The sequence below is a fragment of the Macaca thibetana genome, chromosome 4 (genome assembly GCF_024542745.1).
Source record: "Macaca thibetana thibetana isolate TM-01 chromosome 4, ASM2454274v1, whole genome shotgun sequence".
NCBI lineage: Eukaryota > Metazoa > Chordata > Mammalia > Primates > Cercopithecidae > Macaca > Macaca thibetana.
The window spans coordinates 105,415,352-105,441,173 of NC_065581.1; the positions used below are offsets into that span (position 1 = coordinate 105,415,352).

At 45.4% G+C, this 25,822-nt stretch overlaps 1 protein-coding gene across 4 annotated transcripts in view; it reads right to left on the bottom strand.

Annotated features, from left to right (window-relative positions):
- SYTL3 (synaptotagmin like 3) overlaps nt 1-25,822 on the bottom strand; it is a 132,729-nt gene that overhangs the window by 104,201 nt on the left and 2,706 nt on the right. For 2 of the 4 annotated variants that reach the window (XM_050786722.1, XM_050786723.1), the window contains exons 1-4: nt 20,686-20,789; nt 6,839-6,901; nt 6,284-6,759; nt 3,999-4,217 (exon numbers count right to left, since the gene is read on the bottom strand). In XM_050786722.1, coding sequence (XP_050642679.1) covers nt 3,999-4,217; nt 6,284-6,393 — 329 coding nt within the window. In that variant the 5' untranslated portion in view covers nt 6,394-6,759; nt 6,839-6,901; nt 20,686-20,789. Of the gene's footprint in view, nt 1-3,998; nt 4,218-6,283; nt 6,760-6,838; nt 6,902-8,611; nt 8,729-20,685; nt 20,790-25,822 lie in introns of those variants that run through there. The other 2 variants (XM_050786721.1, XM_050786720.1) reach the window with 2 other exon arrangements.

The window sequence follows — 25,822 nt, forward strand, 5'->3', positions numbered from 1 at the left end:
TCCTCAGCAGTCTTAGGGGAGAAGAGCAGGTTTCTATTACACATGGAATTTGTTACCGCATAGTATATTAGTTTTAACAGAAAAAAATTCATGCAAAAATAAATCATCAAGCTTAACCTTATTTTTTAAAGGAAGCTAAAACAAACATATACAAAGCATAGTGTCCTCCTTGATATTTCAACTTAATTGTTACCATCTGCCCTTTCACTGCAGGAATTGTCCACATATTCCACGGGAAGAAACATCGGTGGAAAACAAGGATGTTTCTGCTTTTAACTTCTTTGTTTCTCCTACCAAGTCACCCTTTTCTGATTGGCCCCTGCTGAGGACAACATGCCGCCCCTTCACTACTGAAAGCAATTTTCCTTTGTTTTTCCAGGTCCTTTCCAATGTGCCTTTGATTACTGGGCTCTTTCTGTTCCTTCTTTGGTTCTCTGATGCCCCGTGATCCAGTTCAGCATGCCAAGCGACCTGTCTGGCCAGTCCTCAGAATCACTTTTCACCTTTCTCTTTTATCCCCTATAACCGAGGTCCATCCTCCCCTTTTCCTATCTCTCCCATTCTCCATCACCATTGCCACCAGCCTCCTCCCTCGGTGCCTCTCATTCGCTGCAACAACTCTCAGGTACCTTCCGCCCTCCTGATGTTGCCCTGCAGAACACGCAGACTTTCGGCATGGTGTTTGCTTGGCAAAGAGCACATACTCAGACTCCAGTTCCTACTGCTTCGGAGGCAAGCTCTTGTGAGTGGCTTTTAAGACTCTGCCAACCAGGCGCAGTGGCTCACGTCTATAATCCCAGCCCTTTGGGAGGCCAAGGCAGGTGGATCACCTGAGGTCAGGAGTTTGAGACCAGCCTGCCCAACATGGTGAAACCCCATCTCTACTAAACATACAAAAATTAGCCGGGTGTGGTGGCAGACGCCTGCAATCCCAGCTACTCGGGAGGCTGAGGCAGGAGAATCGCTTGAACCCGGAGGCAGAGGTTGCAGTGAGCCGAGATCACGCCATTGCACTCCAGCCTGGGTGACAGAGCGAAACTCCAAAAAAAGACTCTGCCCTCCCACGACAAGGCTCTCAGCAGGCAGGAGAGGACTGAAGATTCAGAGGGAGGCCTGGGGTCCCGGGGGACCTGAGTTGCCATCTTCACTCTGTTCTTATTGATATGACCATGGACAAACCATCTTGTGTCTCTAATCCTCCACTTTCTCAACTGTAAAATGAGGATGAAAGTAGTAGCTACCCCATACAATTGTTTTAATCTTTTAATAAAACATTAAAAGAATATTCCATCTGTGACAATATTTAGAAGGGGTTTTCAAATCTCAGGGTCTCTGATGACTCCCATTCACGCCAGCCTAGCAATCCTCTCTTCTCCGAAGTTCTGTGATGTCCTTGTGCACCGTCTCCCCCAGCAGACGGACTCACCCCTCTAGTGTTTTCACAGAGCTCAGGGCCAGTTCATTCTTGCTTTGAACAACGGGAGTCTAAGCCAAGTCGGTTCTTTATTGTTTTCAAAATGGGGAGTGCAAAAACACCAATTCCCTGTTAAAACTGGTCTTAAAACCCCTAACACAAAGTTATTACCATAAACGTAGATTCAGTCTGTTACTAATGGAAATTAGTAACATGAATGTTCTGGAAGTCGTCTTGAGCCACTCAGCCTGCCTCATCTGTCCCTCTCTGAGCCCCCAGGGACCTTGGCAGCTTGGCACTCAGTAGTTCTCCAAGAGAAACCTTTCCCTGAAGACAGAAACTATATCTGAAATGTCCCCTGGAACCTCTCTACACAAGGTCACGGCCAGCACCTGCCACAGGCCTCTTGTTCTGCAGCAACCCCTGAGTTGTTGGTTGGTTTTGGTCTTTGGTACCCTAGCACTTCCTCTTTCTTGATTTTAAAAAACGATTTTCCTCACCCTGCTCCCGCCACGGATCTACTTTTTCTTGAGGAATGAGCCTGAAACGAAGGAAGAAGCAGGGGAGACACTGATTGGAGTCAAAAACCTTTTCTAGGTCCCCATATGTGCGACAGTTATGAATGTCAAGATTCTAAAGTTTTATACAGTCTCATCTTTGTTTTGGTCCTACAAGGAGCAGGACAGCCCAGACTGGGTAAAGTTGGACAGAGGACAGAGGCTCTCTCCCCTCCCGACTTCTCCTGTTAATGCACTCATAGTAATGCAATGACCTGAGGTATTTTGAAAACCACCCTCTTTTCAAAATAAGGAAGCTGGGGTTTTAGAAGTCGTATTTCATGTACTTAGAGGGTAAAGTTACAGTGCCGGGGACACAGTGCTCACTAGGGCAGAGATTTCAACACTGTCAGCTTCCTGGGAGATTGCCACAGACCTTGTCTTCTTGTTTTGATTTTTTGTTTACAGTTGATTGTTAGAAGAAGACAAAACGCTGAGAAATGTAACACCCTGTCCAGCAATGTTTATCATTAGACTTCAAATACATATGGTTGATTGAAATGGGGAAGAAGATCCTGAGGCCTTTCTAGAGATGATTTGGAATTGCCCCCTATGCTGCCAGGGCAGCTCGCAGTAATTATGTTTTGCTCTCAGGCAAGGAAAAGCCTGAAGGACAATGGCTTCAGCAAACCAAAGGAACATGAGAAGAGAAGGCTAATTCTGCCACCGTCCGTGTGACTTGGCACGCTGTGAGCGAAATGGACGGGATACAGTTCAAAAGCAAAGAAATCGGGCTGAACCACTTCACCCCTCTGGCTAGATGACTCAAATACAGTAAGTCTTGCTAAGGGACAGGACACTTAAGTAGATGAACGCCAGGGCGTGCGTTAAACACAACCTTCCCGATTTAGTGGGGAGAAACCCCAGCCACGATGCCTTCCCAATTTAGTGGGGAGAAACCCCAGCCACGATGCCCACACTGTATAAGTGCCTCCCACAGTCTTTGTCCCTGGAGCTCTCACAAATCTGTGACAATATTTAGAAGGGGTTTTCAAATCTCCGGGTCTCTGATGACTCCCATTCACACCAGCCTAGCATTCCTCCCTTCTCCAAAGTTCTGTGATGTCCTTGTGCACCGTCTCCCCCAGCAGACGGACTCACCCCTCTAGTGTTTTCACGGAGCTCATGGCCAGTTCATTCTTGCTCTGAACAACGGGAGTCTAAGCCAAGTCAGTTCTTTATCGTTTTCAGAATGGGGAGTGCAAAAACACCAATTCCATGTTAAAACCGGTCTTAAAACCCCTAACACAAATTTATTACTATAAACGTAGAATCAGTCTGTTACTAATGGAAAGCATGTCCATTTCTTTACCTGAGTATCAAAGACAGGTCAGCTTGCCTCCTTCAAAAAGGTGGTATTTAAAGCCTCAAAGGATTACTCCAATGTTCCCTACATTATAATTTACTCCACTGGTACTGAAGGAGATAAATTAAGTGCTAAGAAAATGACAGCACTTAGTGAAGAGATCCAAATGAATCTGAACTCCTGGGTTAGCCCATCTTTAGACTTAACAAACTTTTGTTGTTTAAACAGGTTCTCACTCTGTTGCCCAGGTTGGAGTGCAGTGGTACGATCACAGCTCACTGCAGCCTCGACCTCCCAGGTTCAAGTGATCCTCTCATCTCAGCCTCCCAAGTAGCTGGGACTACAGGTATGCACCACCACACTTGGCTAATTCTTGTATTTTTTGTAGAGACAGAGTCTCACTACGTTGCCCAGGCTGGACTCAAACTCCTGGGCTCCAGCAATCCACCCACCTCGGCCTCCCAAAGTGTTAGGATTAACCTCATGAACCACCGCGCTTGGCCCAAACTTCTGTAAACGAAAAAAAATGTTGCTATATGATAAAATTTATTTTTGGATGAAGATAACTTCTAAGGTTAGAAAGGTAGCTCCCTATCAGGCACTCGGTACACATTCACTGGCTGAAGGTGAGGAGTGAGCGCTCTCTTTAGGGGCGGTTTGTAAAGAGGCCTCCTCCCAGACCTGAGTCAGTGGGAGGGATCCAACCACCGGCCGTGCTCACCTGTCCTCGAAGCACACCGTGCACTTCCAGGCATGGGTCCCCCTCAGGAACACTCGGCAATGGGCGCACACGCGGTGGCTGCAGCCCCGGCACACGGCGCCCCGGTGCAGCAGGAGCCCCAGCACCCTCTGGCAGCGTGCACAGCACTTCTCTTTGTACTCCTGGTCCGTGCTCTTCGCTCCTTTCCACCGGAGATGCTGCAGGTGCGTTTTCAGTTTCCTGCAGCCCACAAAGTTAAAGAAGATACTATTGGATGGAACACCCAACCCCAGGCTACAGGGCAAGAGCCCAGAGGGTATCCCCCATGGCAAGGGAAGGGGCTTTGGCATTTGACATCCCTGGGCTCCCACATGGCTGTGCGAACTGGGCTCCCACTCAATGTCTCAGAGTCGAGGCTCAAGGGTTTCCTCAACCGTGAAACAGGCGAGGTAAGGTACGACCTTACCTCTACTCCCAGGGTTGCTGTGAGGACTAAATGGCAAAGTATAAATAACATGCCTGGTGCAGAGAAGCTCCCCGCTAGATCCATCCCTTCCTGCCCAAAGGCTGTTAAGATAGTAAGCAAGAATAGTGAAACGAGAGGAAAAGACACCGAAAACAGCATCCATTCCAATCTGCAAGGCATGGAACGATCCAGAAATACACAGCATATATCCCTGCTATTGGTATAAGTTACCCAATAAAATCAACTGATGCTATGCTTTTGCTACGTTTTTGTTGTTGTTGTTGTTGTTGTTGTTTTAATGAGTGGTCAGCTCACTCCCCTAGACAAATAGCCATAGTGCAAAGAGACATTGTATTGGACCAAAAAGGCGTCATTTACCGGCATACTCTTTTATGAATGTCTGTGATACCTACTTGTAGAAGAGATGAGCCAATCCCAAGAAACAAGATGACATCAGAAATGCACTTTAAAATGCAACTTTCAGGATCTACCCTAGAATTAGTACCCTTTGAGATACAACTTCGTTACCACTATGTCTATGTCACCTTGTTAATATTCAAAATGATGTCTCTAAATCACTGAAAGATCTTTCATCATCAAATAAAATTTCACTTTTCTCACTGTATTGTAGTTTTTTATTTTCTTTTTCTTTCTTTCTTTCTTTTTTTTTTTTTTTTTTTGAGACAGAAATCTCGCTCTGTCACCCAGGCTGGAGTGCAGTGACGCGATCTCGACTCACTGCAAGCTCCACCTCCCACGTTCAAGGGATTCTCCTGTCTCAGCCTCCCGAGTACCTGGGATTACAGGCACCTGCCACCATGCCCAGCTAATTTTTGCATTTTTAGGAGAGACAGGGTTTCACTATGTTGGCCAGGCTGGTCTCGAATTCTTGACCTCAGGTGATCTGCCTGCCTCAGCCTCCCAAAGTGCTGGGATGACAGGTGTGAGCCACCGTGCCCAGCCTGTATTATAGTTTTTAGCGGAAGAAAGTTTACAAGTACACTTAGAGAGCTCTGAAGTAACAGAGAGGATGAAGCAAGAATACTATACCAGAAAATTCCCCTCACTCCTCAAGCATTTGGTTGTCCAAAGTTTTGTTTTCTAATGTGTTCTGCCATTAGAAACCAAACCCTCACTTCCTCCATAGACGCTGATAAAAAGCGCCAACCTGTTTAAAGATGGATCTTGACAGCTAAGGCTGAACACGGCTCTGATAGAGTTCAGCACACTTTTCTAAATGTTAACCCATATCAAACGGCCCAGGCAGCTTAGAGACAGACAGGGAAGAAGTTCCCTGTTGGCAAACCGGTCAGGAAACAGGCTAAGCAGGTTCATATTTTATGCTCTCCCCCCTTTCCTCAAAGCCAGCTGGGAAGCAAAAGCAAGCAAAGAAAAAAGACAGTGCTGGATTCCATCAGATTTGCTGCTTCTGAACTGCTTTCTTTGCTTTTCTTTACACCTTCAGGCACCGTCAAAAATGAGGTAGGAAAACCCTTAACCCGAGGTCTTTCCCTAAATAAGTGGTAAACTAGAAGCCTGAAAATGTCCCTTGAATGATTCCCACCAAGTCGGCAAACAGACAAGCAGATGGCAAACAGCAAACTCACCGCCCAAACGCACTGTTTTAAATGAATAACAAGAGCGGCCTCGCTTGTCCCAGGCATCCTCTACGTTGAGCTACATAAGGAGGATCATCTCCACCAACAGCCCTTTGTTAGGACCCTTCTCAGTCATGAAGCCCAGCAGCAGGTGGGTAGCGATTTGGAAGCAAGCAGCATCAGAGACGGAGTGGCAGGCCCCAAGCAGAGAAAGCTAAAACCCCAAGTGACCCCACGGGTACCGTATCCTCTCCTCCTCTGCGTTTTGAACCTCCTGGTCTCGGTACAGGACCTGGAGAATGGCCTCGCGTTCTAACTCCTTGAGAGCATTCAGATCTACTTCTTGGGCCATTTCTTCTCCCTTTTCGTTGACCCAGGTTGGAAGAGCTTCACTCCATGGACCAAGCGCTCGCGCCCTGCAGATGAGCGGCGGAGGCCAGCTGCAGCCAGCCTTGTTTAAAGAGCTCCCTCTCCTATTTCACTGGCGACTGTTTTGCTTGTGGCTCTTTTTTCCTTTTTAACTGTGTCATACTCCTTAGAAGAAGAAAGCCTCAAGAGGTTGTGTGTTGGTCGGAGTTACAGCTCGCAGAGCCTTGTGCCACCCGGGGGTGTCTTCACCGGGTTCTGCTGCAGCCGCTGACATCCATCTAAGACAAAAGCGTATCTTTTTTCTGAGGTTTCACCAGATAAATCATCCACAGCTGCAAGCAGATAATTTCTGCAAAACAGAAGTAATCTTCAAACCAAGGAAATTTACAAATAGCAATGAAGAGTATCAGTGACTCATAGAAGCTAACCTTCCACTTAAGATGTTTCCAGGTCAGCAGGAACCATCATTAAAAGCCCAACTCCTTCAATACCTGTAGACAAGAAAACAAAAAAATGGCAACATTTTTCTTGGCTTAAGTATCTCTGCAGCATTACTTCCAAAAAGACAAAATATTCTACACAAACCCTTGCATTTTTTGCTCGTGGTGATAACGTAAACTTTTAAATTTCTTAAATAACCCTTCTCATATTTCTAAAAGCCGCAGACTTCCAAACTTGAATTTTCCTAATATGAATTCCGTAACTTCAGTGGCCAGAGGACATAAAAGTCTGGTTTAATGTACATTATCCTAATTGAAGACACATTGGAAAAATGGCATTCCCAACTGTTGGCTCTTACTTTTACAATTAACTTCAACACTCAGAAATGTTTTAATCAGTGAAGGAGGTATGAAGTGGCATCACCACAAGCTCAGTCTATCAATTATTTACCGTCTTGAATAAGTTTCATGAGCTGCCTTATGCATTTGCTCTTGTTTTTGTTTAATGACAGTTGAAAGGTTCTGCATACATCCTTTTATCCAGAGAATGCAGAAGATCAAATTAATATACTTCCTATAGTACCATTTTTGTTATTAAATCTATTATGAATCCCTGAGTGATAAGATATCCTTTCAATGCTTTAAAAGCTAAACTTCTGGCCGGGCGCGGTGGCTCAAGCCTGTAATCCCAGCACTTTGGGAGGCCAAGGCGGGCGGATCACGAGGTCAGGAGATTGAGACCATCCTGGCTAACCCGGTGAAATCCCGTCTCTACTAAAAATACAAAAAACTAGCCGGGCGAGGTGGCGGCGCCTGTAGTCCCAGCTACTCGGGAGGCTGAGGCAGGAGAATGGCGTAAACCCGGGAGGCGGAGCTTGCAGTGAGCTGAGATCCGGCCACTGCACTCCAGCCTGGGCGACAGAGCGAGACTCCATCTCAAAAAAAAAAATTTAAAAATAAATAAATAAATAAATAAATAAAATAAATAAAAGCTAAACTTCCTTTGCTGGGCTTCAAAAGAAATCCACATTATATTAATTTATGATCCATGGTAAATTAGTGAATGAGAGGTTAATAGAGCTCTAAGGTATCATTTCCTTTAAGCAAAGGTTCTTAACCTTTTTCTTAATCTTTGGTAGTCTGGTGAAGCCTATGTATTTAAATGCATAAAATAAAGTATGCTGTGTTACACAGGAAATTGATTATACTGAAATATTTTAAAATTATAATATAGTAATATATGTGTTCCTCGATACATGAAATATTAAGATCTAGCAGTGATCTAAGGACTCCCATAATTTCAAAGTAGTGATGAATAGAAACAATGTTTTGAGATAGCTACAACATGTCACGTGGTATGAAAATATCCGTGATTTCTGTTGGTGACAAAGTCACAAGTTCTGCTGATTCTACTGTGGTTTCTTGCCTATATCCATACTTTAAGGAAAAGCTAAATTTGAGTTAAAGATTCATAAACATAAATATTTAATTTTTTCTCCATTCAAGTTCATGGGCCTATAGGCCAAGGATTGCGCAGTTAAGAAATTCAGTATTTGTCAGTTTCCCTATTGTAAAATAAAATTAAAATATATTGTTCATCCCAACTGCAGAGGTTGCATGAGGAACAGAAAACCCAGGGCTCTGAAAAGGGATGTTCTTGGCTTCTAGTCTGTGATAAAGCACACACAAGACCTGCTCTCCAAACGCCTCCTCTCTAGATGAAGGGAAAATCAGAAAGCAACAAGGACTTCAGGCTGTTACCTGGCTGGGCTGGGACCTGACTATGCCAGCAGGGATAAGGCCTCTTCCCTCCTTAGATCCAGGTTCCAGATGAACAGGTGGAACTAGCAGACCTCAGTGCCCCAAGGCTCTGAGTCTCTGGGAAAGAGGAAAGTAATAGAAAACAGTGTGTGACCAAGTGCCAAGTGGCAAGGTAGCCATCAAGTAGCAAATTAGCCATCAAGTCACCAACTGCATGAGCCCATTCTTCTCAACTTGCCCCTCAGTTCTTCATGCTGTCTTCTTGTTTCCACTCCACTAATCGTACTACTGGGTCCAGAGCTATCTGGTTTGTCTAATTCTTGAGTTTTCATTTATTTATTTTGAAACAGGACCTCATTCTGTCACCCAGGCTGGAGTGCAGTGGTATGATCATGGCTCACTGCAGCTTTGGCCTCCCAGGCTCAAGCGATCCTCTAGCCTCAGCCTCCTGAGTAGCTGGGACTACAGGTGCAGGCTACCATGCCCAGCTAATTTTTTCATTTTGTAGAGATGGGTTTCACCATGTTGTGCAGGCTGGTCTGGGCTCAAGCAGTCCTCCTGCCTCAGCCTCCCAAAGTGCTAGGTTTACAGGCCTAAGCCACTGCACCTGGCGTTCGAGTGTTTTTAGTGAAGAGTTTTTGCACCTGGCTGCAAACACGTGCTCTGTGCACTGTGCTTTCTTTTCATATGGCTGTTTGTGCTCCGCTCTCTGGCTGTGGTCTCCAGCACTCCAGGTAAGCAGGACCGCATAGCTGCAGTACTGGCTGGTAATGACACCACTCAGTGAATCTGGTGGGGGAATCTGAAATACTCAACTGCTCGCTCATTCAGGTGGCTAGGTCTTAATGCATTTCAGAAATACAGGGTTCAATGATCATTACAAAGCACTACCCTTACTTTCCCAAACCCATGCCTGTGGGTCCCAGGTGCAAGTGTGGGAAGCGCCCTTTCCACCACCGCTAAGAGGAAGCTCACGCTCCCCCTAGTGGCCATTCACTCTGCATTACAGAAAAATGAAATTCAGTTCATTTCCTGGATCCATTCATCCAGTCATTCAGTAAATATTTATTGAACACCCCAGGCGCTGTTCCAGGTTTTTTTTTTTCTTTCCATTTTTATTATTATTTTTTGAGACGGAGTCTTGCTCTGTCGCCCAGGCTGGAGTGCAGTGGTGCAATCTTGACTCACTGCAACCTCTGCCTTGTGGGTTCAAGCAATTCTCCTCCTCAGGCTTCCGAGTAGCTGGGATTACAGGTGCCCGCCACCACGCCCGGCTAATTTTTGTATTTTTAGTAGAGATGAGGTTTCACCATGTTGGTCAGGCTGGTCTCGAACTCCTGACCTCAGGCCCTCGATCTCCCAAAGTGTTGGGATTATAAGCACGAGCCACCATGCCCAGCCTGTTCAAGGTTCTTGACTTGACTGACTGGTCATTTATACCCTATTCTACTTCTAACAAAAATATGATGCAGCTTACAATAAAAGCATATAGAATACAGCTAAAGTAAGAGAGACAGTAGCAGCAAATGAAAAAGGACTGATAATTCTACTAAGAACAGGAAGTAAAACAGTGATCACTTGAGCCTTAAATGTATTTCTGACCTTCCTGGTAGCCAAGGCAAAGCAAAATGAAATGAAAAGAATGAAAAGTCAAGATGCTGTCTATAGCTTTAATACACTGAAAGAAATACAGAAAAACATCCTCAAGATGCAAATGACTAAGACAATATCCCAGGCACAGTGGCTCACACCTGTAATCCCAGCGCTTTGGGAGGCCGCGGTGGGCAGATCAACTGAGGTCAGGAGTTGGAGACCAGCCTGACCAACATGGTGAAACCGTCTCTACTAAAAATACAAAATTAGCCAGGCTTGGCGGGGGCATACCTGTAATCCCAGCTACTCGGGAGGCTGAGGGAGAGGAATCACTTGAACCCGGGAGGTGGAGGTTGCAGTGAGCTGAGATCGCGTCATTGCACTCCAGCCTGGGCAACAAGAGTGAAACTCCATCTCAAGACAAAAAAAAAAAAAAAAAAAAAAAAAGACTAAGATAATCAACTCCCTGGACAGTGGCTTGGCAGAAGATGCAAAACTGCACTTTCTGTATCAATATATATAGATCAATATAATGATCCTCTCAAAGGCAAGGATATAACACTTCATTGTAATTCATTGAAAAGTCTTTCAAATACAGACCAAAGCAGGATACTTTCTGGTGTTCACAGTTGCCTGGGACAGAGCTTAGAGAACTCAAGGTAAGTGTATGCTGCATCCATCCCATCATTGTTACTCTTCACTTTTAGAGACTTTGATCCTAGTTTCTCTAGACTTTGATTCTAGCTTCTATAAACCATGTCACTCAAGCACTTGGTTAGCACTTAGAACACCAACCAACCAACCCTATGGTTTAGCATCTACTGTGAGTAAAGCCTTCTATTGACAAGAATGACACATATTCTTTTTTTTTTTTTTTTTAAGATGGACTTTCGCTCTTGTCACCCAAGCTGGAGTGTAATGGCGCAATCTCTGCTCACTGCAACCTCCGCTTCCCAGGTTCAAGCGATTCTCCTGCCTCAGCCTCCTGAGTAGCTGTGAATGCAGGGGTGTGCCTCCAAGCCTGGCTAATTTTTTTTTTTTTTTTTTTTTTTTTTTTTTTTTTGTATTTTTAGTACAGATGGGGTTTCACCATGTTGGCCAGGCTGGTCTCAAACTCCTGACTCCAGGTGATCCACCCACCTCAACCTCCCAAAATGCTGGGATTACAGGCATGAGCTACCACACCCGGCCGATGTACTCTTTTGTTTAACTTTGGAAGGTCCACTCCAAAAAATGGGTGACTTTTTGCAATGATGCAAGAGGTATAGCATAGAGCATCATCCTATGGTAGCATCAAGATTGACCAGAAACCTAGGAAGGTCATTTCTCTTTGGTTTCCAGTGTTCCTCTAGTGTCCCCCCGGCTTGATGGCGTTGGACATTTGATTGAACATGTTTGAACCACGGTTGCTTCATTTCACCGGGACTCACTACAGATTTTCAACAAGGGTAGTACCATACGCCCGTCTTTAGGAATGTGTGGAGTCTATTTGATTGTCACAGTGACAAATAACTGTCTTGTATTTTCATGTAAATGTTGACAAGTCATTTAGGCAAAAAAAAAAATTTTAATTATCTAACAACAGAATTTAACTCATATTTAAAAGTATATTTTGCAGGGTTTTGATATACTCTAAATGTTCTAGAAATGCAACTAGTGGGCTGGGCGTGGTGGCTCACACCTGTAATCCCAGCACTTTGGGAGGCCGAGCTGGGTGGATCACGAGGTCAGGAAATCGAGACCATCCTGGGTAACACGGTGAAACCCCGTCTCCACTAAAAATACAAAAAATTAGCCAGGCATGGTGGCGGGCGCCTGTATTCCCAGCTACTTGGGAGGCTGAGGCAGGAGAATGGTGTGAACCCAGGAGGCAGAGCTTGCAGTGAACCAAGATAGCGCCACTGCACTCCAGCTGGGGCGACAGAGCAAGACTCCGTCAAAGGAAGGAAGGAGGGAGGGAGGAAGGAAGGAAAGGAGGAAGGCAGGCAACTAGTAGGTAAATGGAAGGAAGACTGTACTTTGTTTCATTTCAAACTTTAACAAGAATTTTTTATTGTTTCAGAAAGACATCATGGAGGGCAACATTGCTTACAGTACTGGAATCACTATGCCATGTACTGATGGCCCACATTTGCAGACAGTGTCCTCAATATGATTTGATGTATGCAAACATCTGACTATTTCACCTTGTCTTCTCATGTAGTTTACATACACAAGTACATATTATCATTCACTATCCCTTTACTTCTTTTTTTTTGAGACAGAGTCATAGTCTATTTTTCCAAGACAAAGTATGTGTAGGTGACAATTTACTCATTTTAAAATTGTCTTTCAAGTTTTTTGTTTTGTTTTTTTCATAAAGTTTTTCCTAGCCATTAGTGGGGTTGGTTGGTTGTTTGTTTGTTTTGGGGTTTTTTTGTTTTTCTTTCTTTTTTTTTTTTTTAGGCCAGAGTCTCGCTCTGCCACCCTGGCTAGAGTGCAGTGGTGCAATCTCGGCTCACTACAACCTCTCTCTCCTGGGTTCCAGCGATTCTCCTCCCTCAGTCTCCCGAGTAGCTGGGATTACAGGCGCCTGCCACCACGCCCGGCTAATTTTTGTATTTTTAGTAGAGATGGGGTTTCACCATGTTGGCCAGGCTGGTCTTGAACTCCTGACCTCAGCTGATCTGCCCGCTTCAGTCTCCCAAAGTGTTAGGATTACAGGCGTGAGCCACTGTACCCGGCAACCACTAAGGGTTTTCAGGGTGGCAGATGGAGTTAATTAGTGAGCTAAATGAGCCTATAGTAAGTACCAGGAAGGTCAGAGATAACTTCCAAACACTTTGCAAAAAACTAGCCGCGATTAGCAATAAAAAGTGCACCCGGGAGGCGGAGCTTGCAGTGAGCTTACAGATTTAAATTCTGGCACCTTTACAGATTTAAATTCTGGTCACTTACACGAGCAAGAAATGAAAAACCACATGGAGTTACTTTACATAGTCTTTAAAAATGGATGAAACAAATATAATTCTCTCTTGAATGCTTTTGATTTCATGCCATTTTGAAGTAGAACATGAGGTAGTCACGGAATTCTGTGAAATCTATTAAAATTCGTTTGCACATTTCTCCACACTGTCCCGCCATCACCACACAACACCAGGTTTGTGCTTCAGGCCCTTTTACAGAGTAAGGTAGATGAATTTTTTTTTTTTTTTTTTTTTTTTTTTTTTTTGAGAGGGAGTCTCGCTCTATAACCCAGGCTGGAGTGCAGTGGCACGATCTCCACTCACTGCGACCTCCACCTCCCGGGTTCAAGTGATTCTCCTGCCTCAGCCGCCTGAGTAGCTGGGACTACAGGTGTGTGCCACCATGACCGGCTAATTTTTTGTACTTTGAGTAGAGACGGGTTTTCACTGTGTTAGCCAGGATGGTCTCGATCTCCTGACCTCGTAATCTGCCTGTCTCGGCCTCCTAAAGTGTTGGGATTACAGGCGTGAGCCATCACACCCGGCCAAGGATGACATTTTTAACACTCACAAAGTGGGTGACGGGAACAGTTGTCACAGGGGTCCTGAACTGGCTGCACCCACCTGCTTGCAGGCAAACCACCACATGCAACCACCCAGAGCAGCAGTGATGTTGCTGAATGGACCACGAGGAAGAGGAGGACTGACAGGTGACAGGAAAGGACAGGACACCTGCCCAGCTGAGACGCCACCGCCGGGCCTGGGAGACGAGCAGAGTCGCGTGAGGAATGGAAAGGAGGAGAAGGCATCTCTAGGGCGAGAGATGGCAGATGTGATGATACTGAGGTGGGAATGTGTCACTCTTCCACTCTCCAGTGAAGTCACGCTGGCTCTCCCTTCCCGTAGACACATTCTAAAGCACAGGCATCCCAGTCCTGACCTCCCGATCCAGCTCTCTTGCCCCCTCCATCCTCGGTTCCCACAGAACGCTCGCCACTCCTGTACTGAACTCATTCGAGACCATTCCCTGACCACACGCACTCTGCATTTCCACACGTTGGCCCCACTCTTGCTTCTGCCCAACGAGGCAAGAGATGGGGTCAGTCAGGAGACCAGGGCTTGGGGCCAGCTGTGAGGGTGCGTAGCTACCTCTGCCACCTATTTGCTGTTGAGCTGATGACGGGCAAGTTACTTAAGCCGTCTGGGGCTTCATGTCCTCATCTACGAAGTGGAGTGGTGCAGCACCCACTTCATGGAGGTGCCGTGACGATGGAACGTGCTGATGCACGTGGAGACCTCTGGAGCACACTGCCGAGCTCATAAGTACACTCAGCAAATGCCCGCTGACAGTCGTGCTACTAACAGTAAGAGCAGCCTCACTCTTACTTTCAGCCCTTCAAGGGCCAGATCCAGGCTACCTAGTTCAGAAACTTTCTCCTTATTTACAATCAAAATCCTTTCAAATTTAACTGCTTTCTACTTTGTATATCTCGATGGTGACCCTGATTTCATTCTGTCTTGAGTGTTTCCCTTCCAGGGACAACATCAGATTTCAGTGATTCCCCCATCACCCAGCAAGGAGGCACTTGATGTTTGCTTGAATTGAGAAACCTGATGAATATTGTGACATGGAGATTTACTGCAATGTCAAACTTCCTTTCTAGGGCAGGAAGCCTACATTCAAGTACAGCAGGAAGTAAGGACGGGCAGGGGGCAAGTGAGTCCTCATTGCAGAAAGCCTCAGTCTTCAGAAATCCAAAAAGCATAGAAAAATCTGAGTCATTTTAGAATTTAACAGGAATCTTTGAAATTGTATTTTAATCATCTCGTGCAGGAATTCACAATCTCACAGCTCGAATAATGAAATCTCTCAGGTCCATTTTCCCAGGGTGATATTTATTCGGTCACTCTCTCATTTGTGCAACAAGATCTTAAATGCTCTTTATGATGTCCCAAGCACTGAGTCAGGCGCCGTCCTCACCTGCTCGGAACCTAGATGCAGTCTCCTAACTCCCTTGCTACATTTTTATAATGATACCTGTCTTTGTTTTACAGCACTCCATTGATCTGCCTGATTTTGTCTGGCAATTAAAAATGAATACATCCGGCCGGGCGCGGTGGCTCAAGCCTGTAATCCCAGCATTTGGGAGGCCGAGACGGGCGGATCACGAGGTCAGGAGATCGAGACCATCCTGGCCTACACGGTGAAACCCCGTCTCTACTAAAAAATACAAAAAACTAGCCGGGCGAGGAGGCGGTCGCCTGTAGTCCCAGCTACTCGGGAGGCTGAGGCAGGAGAATGGCGTCAACTCGGGAGGCGGAGCTTGCAGTGAGCTGAGATCCGGCCACTGCGCTCCAGCCTGGGTGACAGAGCGAGACTCCGTCTCAAAAAAAAAAAAAAAAAAAAAAAAAAAAATGAATACATCCCACACCACAGCACCACCTGAGGGAAACATTCTCCTACAGTCACGTGGAGAAGTCCCCCCCCGACACTCAGTCATCCTGTCTCTGGGTCACTTTTGGAGCCAGCCAGTCTGGGCTCATACCCAGCCAGCACTCAGCCACGTGCTCTCGGGCCAGCTGCTTCATCTCTGGGAGGCTGGCCTTCCTCCTCCGTGACATGGAGCCATCCCTGCTTCATAGGGCTGTTTGGGGAACTCACTGAGTCATCCAGGCACAGCCCTCGAGCAACAGCCAGAACAAAGCAAGCCCGGCTCAAAGGGTTCCTTCTACCGTTCCATCTCCCCTTCAGGAAGGCCCAAGAGTAGGAAGCTAAGCCACTGTTCTGGGATTGGGAGGGACGCAGGCAGCCGTGGGGAAAACTTCAGTTCAGGTGTTTCCATTGGTCTTTATCCGGTCATGCTGTATCCCAGTGGAACTTTGGCATCCAGACAAACAGTTTGGTTATGGCATTGAGTGTGTCAGTTCAACACTGATTTTATTGGCCTCTGTGTATCAAGCACGTGCCAGATATTAAGGATCTAAAAACAACTGACACCCAATCTCTGCATTTAAGAAGGGCCCATCCCAGCCAGAACATGGACATATAGACAAATAACTCATAACATGGTGAGATGAGTACAAAAACCCAAGGATCAGAAGGCACGAGTCACTCCACACAGGAGCAGAGAGGGCTGGTGGGGCCAGGGAGGGCTTCCCAGGGAGAGACGTGTGGGACAACTCCTCCAGGGGATTGAAATAGTCATCCATGCACTAGGAGTTTGAAACAATGCCTGCTTGCTTTCCTTAGCCTAACAGCAAATCTTGACTTTGGCTTTTAAATCTGGTAAAAGGGGAAAAGTACGAGAAAAGTAAAGCCGATGAAGAAAAGAGACGAGGAGGATGGGAAAGAGACACATTGTTTATTCGTAGACAGGGGTCCCTATTTCTTTCATCCAATCATCTATTGTCTCTGGGCAGCCAGTCATCGGATCAAAGGAAATAAATGTTCAGCCCTCCCTGGTACGAGGGAAACGTCACCAGAGTGGAAATGCAGAGATCTGCTGCAGCATGAGTGCGTGTGAACGTGACTGTCCTCACCACACACGCTTTCAAGGGAAAACTACAGAACGTTCTCAAAGCCCACAAGCCACGGCCCTGTAGGTCATTTCAAAGCAGCTCACTCCTGTGTTGTTTACCACAGCTATTTCCTTGAGAAGTTTCACAGCTTCAGCTTGCAGCCACCACGCTTTCTGCCTCGTATGCAGGGGAAAAGTTGAGTGACTGCATTGTCCTTGAAATTTTACCCGAAAACCTCAAGACGTTTTTGCTTGCGTAGATTTTTGTTTTTCTTCTCTGAGACGGAGTTTTGCTATTGTCACCCAGGCTGGAGTGCGGTGGCGCGATCTTGGCTCACCAAAACCTCCGCCTCCCGGGTTCAAGCGATTCTCCTGCCTCAACCTCCTGAGTAGCTGACATTACAGGCATGTGCCACCATGCGCAGCTAATTTTGTATTTTTAGTACAGACAGGGTTTCTTCACGGTGGTCAGGCTGGTCTTGAACTCCTGACCTCAGGTGATCTGCCCGCCTTGGCCTCCTAAAGTGCTGGGACTACAGGCGTGAGCCACCGCACCCGGCCCGCTTGCATAGATTCTTCACGGAAGCTGATGGCAGCCACAAAGGAAGGTGATGAATAAAGAACAGCTCTCAGCTCAGTTCCCTATTCATAGGCTTTTAAAAGACTCATTTTTGCAACAATGAGACAGCACATATGCATATCCATCAGAAAGTCTGACACAGAAATGAAGATGTGTGTTTATAAATTTCGTGTCTATCTTGTTACGTATTCAGAGGCGAGTTTTCTGGGAAGCTAATGACACCTCAACTTCAGAATCCCTTATTTGCACAGCCCTGTCCAAGGTCCAAGATGCCCTATACCTGGTTCCCTCTTTATTTTCCTAAAGTCTCCACAAGTTGTATTAGCTTCAGGTTCCTCAGAAATCTGTACTTAACATTAGAAGACTCAGCTGGGTGCGGTGGCTCACGCCTGTAATACCAGCACTTTGGGAAGCCGAGGTGGGTGGATCACGAGGTCAGGAGTTTTGAGACCAGCCTGGCCAACATGGTGAAACCCTGTCTCTACTAACCTTGTCTCTACTAAAAATACAAAAGTTAGCTGGGTGTGGTGGTGGGCGCCTGTAATCCCAGCTACTCAGGAGGCTGAGACAGGAGAATTGCTTGAACCCAGGAGGCAGAGGTTGCAGTGAGCTGAGATGATGCCATTGCACTCCAGCCTGGGTGATATAGGGAGACTCTATCTCAAAAAAATAAATAAGACTGGGTGTGGTGGCTCACGCTTGTAATCCCAGCAGTTTGGGAGGATCGGACAGGCGGACCATGAGGTCAGGAGATGGAGACTATCCTGGCTAACATGGTGAAACCCCATCTCTAGTAAAAATACAAAAAATTAGCTGGGCGTGGTGGCGGGCACCTATAGTCCCAGCTACTGAGAAGGCTGAGGCAGGAGAATGGCGTGAACCCAGGAGGCAGAGCTTGCAGTGAGCTGAAATTGTGGCCACTGCATTCCAGCCTGGGCGACAGAGTGAGACTCTATCTCAAAAAGTAAATAAATAAATAAATAAAAAGGCTGGGGTCAGTGGCTCACACCTGTAATCCCAACACTTCAGGAGGCCGAGGTGGGTGGATCACCTGAGGTCAGGAGTTTGAGACCAGCCTGGCCAACCTGGTGAAACTCCATCTCTACTAAAAATACAAAAATTAGCTGGGCGTGGTGGCGGGCACCTGTAATCCCAGTTACTCGGGAGGCTGAGGCAGGAGAATCACTTGAACCTGGGAGGCGAAGGTTGCAGTGAACCAAGATCATGCCATTGCACTCCAGCCTGGGCAACAGAGTGAGACTCCGTCTCAAATAAATAAATAAAAATAAAAACAAATACATACAAATAAATAAACATATAAAAAACATTAGAAGACTCATACGTGGGCTTGAATCTATAAAACTTGAAACCTACCTGAGAGAGGACAAAGTCGAACAGGTGCTTTATCTGAAAGGTCACTGCAATTCACTGCTGATTACGTGTATTCTTTCTCATTTGGGGAGACGTTTACCACCCAAAAACAACAAAAAATGTTACTTTAAAGTGAGAAATAGGACTTCATGACTGAAATAGGAAGCCATGGCGTTCATACTTTAAACTTGACCTCTTCATGTGGAAGAGCAAATACATTAGAATTAATATTATTATTATTATTATTTATTATTATTTTTTTTGAGACAGAGTCTCGCTCTGTCACCCAGGCTGGAGTGCAGTGGCCGGATCTCAGCTCACTGCAAGCTCCGCCTCCCAGGTTTACGCCATTCTCCTGCCTCAGCCTCCCGAATAACTGGGACTACAGGTGCCCGCCACCTCGCCCGGCTTGTTTTTTTGTATTTTTTTAGTAGAGACGGGGTTTCACTGGGTTAGCCAGGATGGTCTCGATCTCCTGACCTCGTGATCCACCCGTCTCGGCCTCCCAAAGTGCTGGGATTACAGGCTTGAGCCACCGCGCCTGGCCAATATTATTTATTTATTTATTTATTTATTTATTTGAGACGGAGTTTCGCTCTGTCGCCAGGCTGGAGTGCAGTGGCACGATCTCAGCCCACTGCAACCTCTGCCTCTTGAGTTCAAGCGATTCCCCTGCCACAGCCTCCCTAGTAGCTGGGACTACAGGCGCGTGCCACCACACCCGGCTAATTTTTTTGTATTTTTTAGTAGAGACGGGGTTTCACCATGTTGGCCAGGATGACCTCGATCTCTTGACCTCGTGATCCACCTGCCTCAGCCTCCCAAAGTGCTGGGATTACAGGCATGAGCCACTGCGCCTGGCCAAGAATTAATATTATTATATCCTTCTAGGTACTACTCGCAATTGTTGTAATGCTTTCTGTTGTGCCAACAGCTACTATTTATTTAGCTCTTACTCTGAACCAGATAGTTTAGGTACTTTGCATACATTGTCTCTACTAATCCTTATTACCACATTATGAAGTAAATAAATGTACCCATTCTACAGATAAGGAGAGTGAGTCTTGGAGTGATTAAGTAACTTAACTAAACTCACACTCTAAACTGGGTCTGTTTAACTCCAAAACCTTATGCTTCATTTAGGCAAAGCAGCTAAGAAATTAGAATCTCCGACTATCTTGGCAGAATAATCTTTTCTACACCAATTCTAATTTCTTTCTTTTGAGATGGAGTCTTGCTCTGTTGCCCGGGCTGGATTGCAGTGGTGGGACGTTGGCTTACTGCAACCTCTGCCTCCTGGGTTCAAGTGATTCTCGTGCCTCAGCCTCCTGAGTAGCTGGGATTACAGGTGCCCACCACCACGCTCAGCTAATTTTTGTCTATTTTTTTTTTTAAGAGATGGGGTTTTGCCCTGTTGGCCAGGCTGGTTTCAAATTCCTGACCTCAAGGGATCCACCCACCTTGGCCTCCCAAAGTGCTGGGATTACAGGTGTGAGCCATCACACTCAGCCCAATTCTAATTTAATATCTAATATGCATTTTCCTCTCATAGTCTCTTTCTTACCAAGCAATTTAGGGATTAAGGAAGTTTAATTAAAAGAAATTTAAATTAGACCCTAGCTAACTTTTTTATAATTCCAAAATGATATTGATATTCCACCTCCAAACTAGAAATTACAGGTGATCAAAGCAATAAAGTCGATTCAGAGACAGCAAAACAGTAACAAACTGTAAGTATAAGAATTTACAAACCAAAGAAGAAAGCAAATGACACTCTACCCTTTAAAAAAAAATCACACCATATAGCTTTTGGATAGTGTTTTACTGTTTTGTTTCGGTTTTTAACTCTGAAGTTACTTCCACCATATCACTTAAATCATTATTATCTCAAATATTAAATTATGTTATTCAATAAAATTACAAGATATCTTTTATCTAATTTATTATGTTTTGTCTCCTACCTTTTCAATGTCATAAATTTAAGAAAAGTTACAATAACTATAATCTCTACGCACCCCACTCCTAAAACGACCTGCTACAACGGCCAGTCATGCATTCTCATCCTACCTTTGCATCTGCTTCAAGAGAAGAGACCAGAGCCGGCTCTGCAGATAAGGAAGTCAATTCTTCTTGTTAGAGTAACTGACGTATTTCTCTTCCCTTCCTGTCAGTCACAGGCTGACGCACTGCACCCTGTGTGGCCAGCCTTACGTGCCTTGGTGGCTACTCCCACATCACTAGGGACCCGGGGAGCAAAGTCACCCCAAAACCACACCGAGGAGCTCTTCTATGCCAACATTTTACATTTTTAGCTGGAGGAAAGACCAAGCGGATGCTGGTGAAATGTTTCACCCTTCCTAAGGAAACTCCCCACAGAGACTACAGGCTTCAACTATTCAAATGTTCCCACATTTGTGAAGGGTTTCACATTGACTTCAGTGTAAATGACTAACTACATCTCAAAGAACGGCTATTAACTCAAGAATAATTTACAAGAAAGGGGGACAGCCAGGCCAAGAGCGATGAAGATTGTAATGAAATCACCAAGGGGAATCTTCAAAATGCTGTGCATGTACTAGGTAGTATTACCCAGCACCGTGAAGTGTCCCTGCCCTGCTAACTCGGGCATGGCCAAAGATGTGCTCTGGAGAGCAATAAAACAATGAAGTGTGTACAAAGGTGCCACGTGCCACGTAGGCGTGCCACCTTCCAAGTAGTACTGGGGCCACCATTCTCTTTCCCTTGATGACTCCAGACACAGGCTGCTCTATCATCCTGGTCTCAGCATGGAGGAGACGTGAAGCAGAGCCATGGAAGATCCTTGATGGTCATGGAGTGTGAGTGGCAAATAAATGTTTGCTGTTATCAACCACTGAGAGTGTAGGGCCATTTGTCTCTGCAGCTAACCTAGCCTATGCTGCTGATGTAGTGTGTAGTGTTTGCATAAACACAGAACTGAGCATCAAACTATTTAATAACTACGGTAGCATGAATAGTTACCCATTGGAACAAATGCCAGCGGAGGCCCTGCTATACCATGAGCTATCCTTTAGTTACTGGATCTTGAGGATGAGGTCCCAGGGAAGGGGCTGCAGTCACCAGGATTGAAAGGAAGAGAGGCCCAAGAAGCTCAGAGCAACCACTCTTTCATGGGGTACAGAGGTATTCCAGCACAACTGTGCCTCCGCTTCCCAGCTCAACAGAGATTAGCTAAGAAATGCCTATAGTAAATATATTATATATTATTATATTATATTAATATATATTTAATTTAATATTTATTTAATTATATATTTATTTAATATATATAAAATATATTTTTTATATATATTAAAACTTTGTAGCCTCAACCCCAGCTCAGAGCCTGACACAAAGGGAGTGCTCCATATATGTGTCTTGAATAAGTGAACAAATAGTTATGAAGATAAACAGACCAGTTCATCTGTTTATTGGCAGCCTCAGAATGCCATATCTCTTCAACATTTCTCAGCACAGGACTCTCACTTTAGATATGTGTCAGCTAGAGTTTCTTTTCCTTTACAACATTAAATTCCTCAGCCATGAGTGTTTCAACATCACCCTCATCCTCATCGTCGTCGTCTTTTATTATCATTTTGACTCAGCATGATCTCATAGTACATCTCAGTAACACGCTTCTTGGCACAGGGGAAGAAAGGAAAAAATGGAATATCCACAGGATGGGATTTGGACTATGAAGGGCTGCAGATGATAGACAGCAGAACAACACTGCTGGATATTATTATTATTATTATTATTATTATTTGAGAATAAAAATACAAAATTAGCTGGGCGTGGTGGCAAGCACCTGTAATCCTAGCTACTCAGGAGTTTCACTCTTGTTGCCCAGGCTGGAGTGCAGTGGCGCGATCTCGGCTCACCACAACCTCCACCTCCCAGGTTCAAGCGATTCTCCTGCCTCAGCCTCCCGAGTAGTTGGGACTACAGGTATGTGCCACCACGCCCGGCTAATTTTGTATTTTTAGTAGAGATGGGGTTTCTCCATGTTGGTCAGGCTGTTCTTGAACTCCCGACCTCTGTGATCTGCCCACATCAGCCTCCCAAAGTACTGGGATTACAGGTGTGAGCCACGGCGCCCAGCCACTGCTGGATACTGCTGGATATTCTTGATGTTATTTATTGATGTGACAGTTCGTTGATTGCTATGATTATCAGGCCCACAGTTGCTAAATAAAGGTATTGGCAGCTCCAGTCCCACAGTCTGTATTTAAGAAATTTGACTCCAGGAAAGAAAGGTGCAACCTTTCTTTGCACGCAAACCTGCCAACCTATCACTAACCTCCAAATTGAAAAACAAACCCAAGATTCACTCCACTGACTTACTGCATAGAAACTAAACATTATTGTAAAATATGGCGGAATGCTAAAGATTCATGAGCAGTTATGAGTCAAGGTGTCTGAGCTCCAATGCTTCTGAGGGACATCCATTTGTGGCAGATGGAAGGTGCTGGCAATGGCATCTGGTGAACTGCCAAATGTCTTAACGATTTTAAATGCCTTAGCCCTACAGACTCTACATCAGTTGGGCAGAATATAATACCACATCACCGCATTTTTCCAAGCAGTACATCACATAAGCCTAGAGAATTCAAACCCTCCTATTTACAGATACATCCATTTTAAAAAATATATTCCATAAAGGCCATGTTTTAGTCAACTTTGTAGCCTCAATCCCAGCTCAGAGCCTGACACAAAGGGAGTGCTCCATATATGTGTCTTGAACAAGTGAACAAATAGTTATGAAGATAAACAGACCAGTTCAACTGTTTATTGGCAGCCTCAAAATGCCATATCTCATGATCATTTAACAAACATTATTTGATAGTTAAAATTGGAGAGTGGTACCCAATGTATAAAAGCTAAAATCATGTAAACATTTGCATGTTTTCTGTTGATTTATGTGTATGCTTGTGATCCGCAGTTATAATGTAACAAGATCCATGCATTAATTATGCACCGCCCTAGCAGCCATTCAGGAAATTCATTTAAATTAGGAAGTTCCTAAAAGGGTGTGGGGAAAACTGAAAAGGTTGAAAAATGAAAAGGCTCTTCCATTGCCAGTGTTCGCTCAGAACCGGTTTACACATAATTCTGTGACACTTAGCTGCTGAACTCCAGGTCCACAACAAAGTAGCAGAAGAAAAAAGAATTAAGAGGCTCCTGATTGGCTCAGGATCATGGTGGGGCCGAGAGCTCGGAATCAGGTAGGCAGAGAACATCCAAAATGAGATCTCAGGTGACGCTGAGAACGGCAGGAAGGTAAAGCAATGTCAGCATCAGAATCACATGTGGACTGAGGCGCAAGACTGAAACACCAGGACAGGGGAGTTGAAGCCAGGTAATAAGAAAGGAACTCAAAAGGCAGATAAAGTTCAGAATCCAAGGAGAGGAAGACCAGGTGTGGGAGAGCAACCAGCCCACTCAGCAAGTCTCCCTGCTCAGGCCAAGGACCCAGGGCCAGCAGCCTTGGGTCAGTCAGGGCTCTGTCCTCCCCTCGCCAGCCCTGTTTCCCTCAAGGAGGCAGGTCGTTGCATCTTCCTCCACTCCCCAGTTCTCTCCATTTGGGTCTGAGGCAAAGCTAACACCCATGGGGGAAATGATTCATTTAATAAATGTTAGGCCGGGCATGGTGGCTCACAGCTATAATCCCAGCACGTTGGGAGGCTGAGGCTGGAGGATCCCTTAAGCCCAGGAGTTTGAGACCAGCCTGGGCAACACGGTGAGACCCTATCTCTACAAAAGACATATAAAAAAATAGCAGGGTGTGATTGCTAGTGCCTGGAATCCCAGCTGCTCAGGAGGCTAAGGCAGGAGAATACCTTGAGCCCAGGAGTTCAAACTCTTAGTGATCTTTGGATGACTAAACTTTAACACATCTAGCTCAAAATCTCTTGAGCATTCACACCACTGCATTTCAGCCCAGGCAACAGAATGACACCCTGTCTCTAAATAAATAAATAAATAAATTTTAATTGTGCAGCTATTATGTGCCAGGCACAATGTGGAAGGAAGGGGATACATTAGTGAATAAAACAGATCCTTCCTGCATGGTACTTAGTTTCTAAATGGAGACACACCATAAACCAGCAACCATAAATACATTCTTGCAAACTGAAAGAAGTGCTATGAGGAAAATGTACAGGATGCAGGGATGGAGAATGAGGAGGTCGGCTACCTTAGATACAGTGGTCACAGGATGGCTCCGTGTAGGAGATTTTGAGCTAAGATATGTTAAAAGTCAAGTCACCCCAAAGATCACTAAGATTAGTCTATAGTCTGACAACATAGGAACTATTGTCAAGGCAAGGCAGAACGGGTGAGGGGAGGGAAGCGTCATGGATTAGGTTCCTCTTGAAGAGCTCTAATAAGACCCTGATAGACCGACCAGGTTACAGTCCGATGGTCATAATCCAGATGAGAGATTTCAATCTTTTACTGGGGTCCTGAGCATATAGGGTAGAAATAACAAAGGTTGCTGATGGATTAGATGTGGGATTTGAAGTTTAGTTCTACCAAGTCCCTGGGACTCTTGCAGTCAGCTCCTTCCTGACTGGAGAATGGGAAGTGGGTTCCAGCAGCCTGAATTCAAGTGCATGATGAAACCAGAAAAAGCAAACGCCAAAATCAAAACTCTGAGCCTGAGAATACCTGCCAACAGGTGCATATGCTCCAGCTTTCCGTGGAAGGCAGTTTACCAGAGTCCAGTGCAATTCCTAATTTCCATAAAGAACCCACATTCAAATCAAGTCTGTCTAGTTCATTGTGGTTAAGGTAGTCAGGAAGTGTGCCACATTTTACAAAATTTTCCACCCAAAATGTTTTTTTTAAATGGTGCTTAAAGGAAAAATTCTCATTTACCTGGAAAACTTAACTCCCTAAAGGGAAGTTTCATTCAGATAGCTAAAGTTTGCCAATCCCAGCCCCCAAGGGAACTGCAACAACGTCTCACCGGGCGCACTGCCTTGGCAGTTGCCAGGTGTCCGAGCCGGTTTGAAAGTCCGCGTCAATCCACACGACACAAACCGGGGGAGGGGCCGGGATCACGCTTCCCCTCCAGGACTGCCTTTTGTAAGTGTGTTTTGTTTCCGTTGCTGAGGTTTAGGGAGCTGCCCGGCTACCCTCACGGGTTCCCATGGAAACCACCACCTCCAGAGGACAGCAGGAG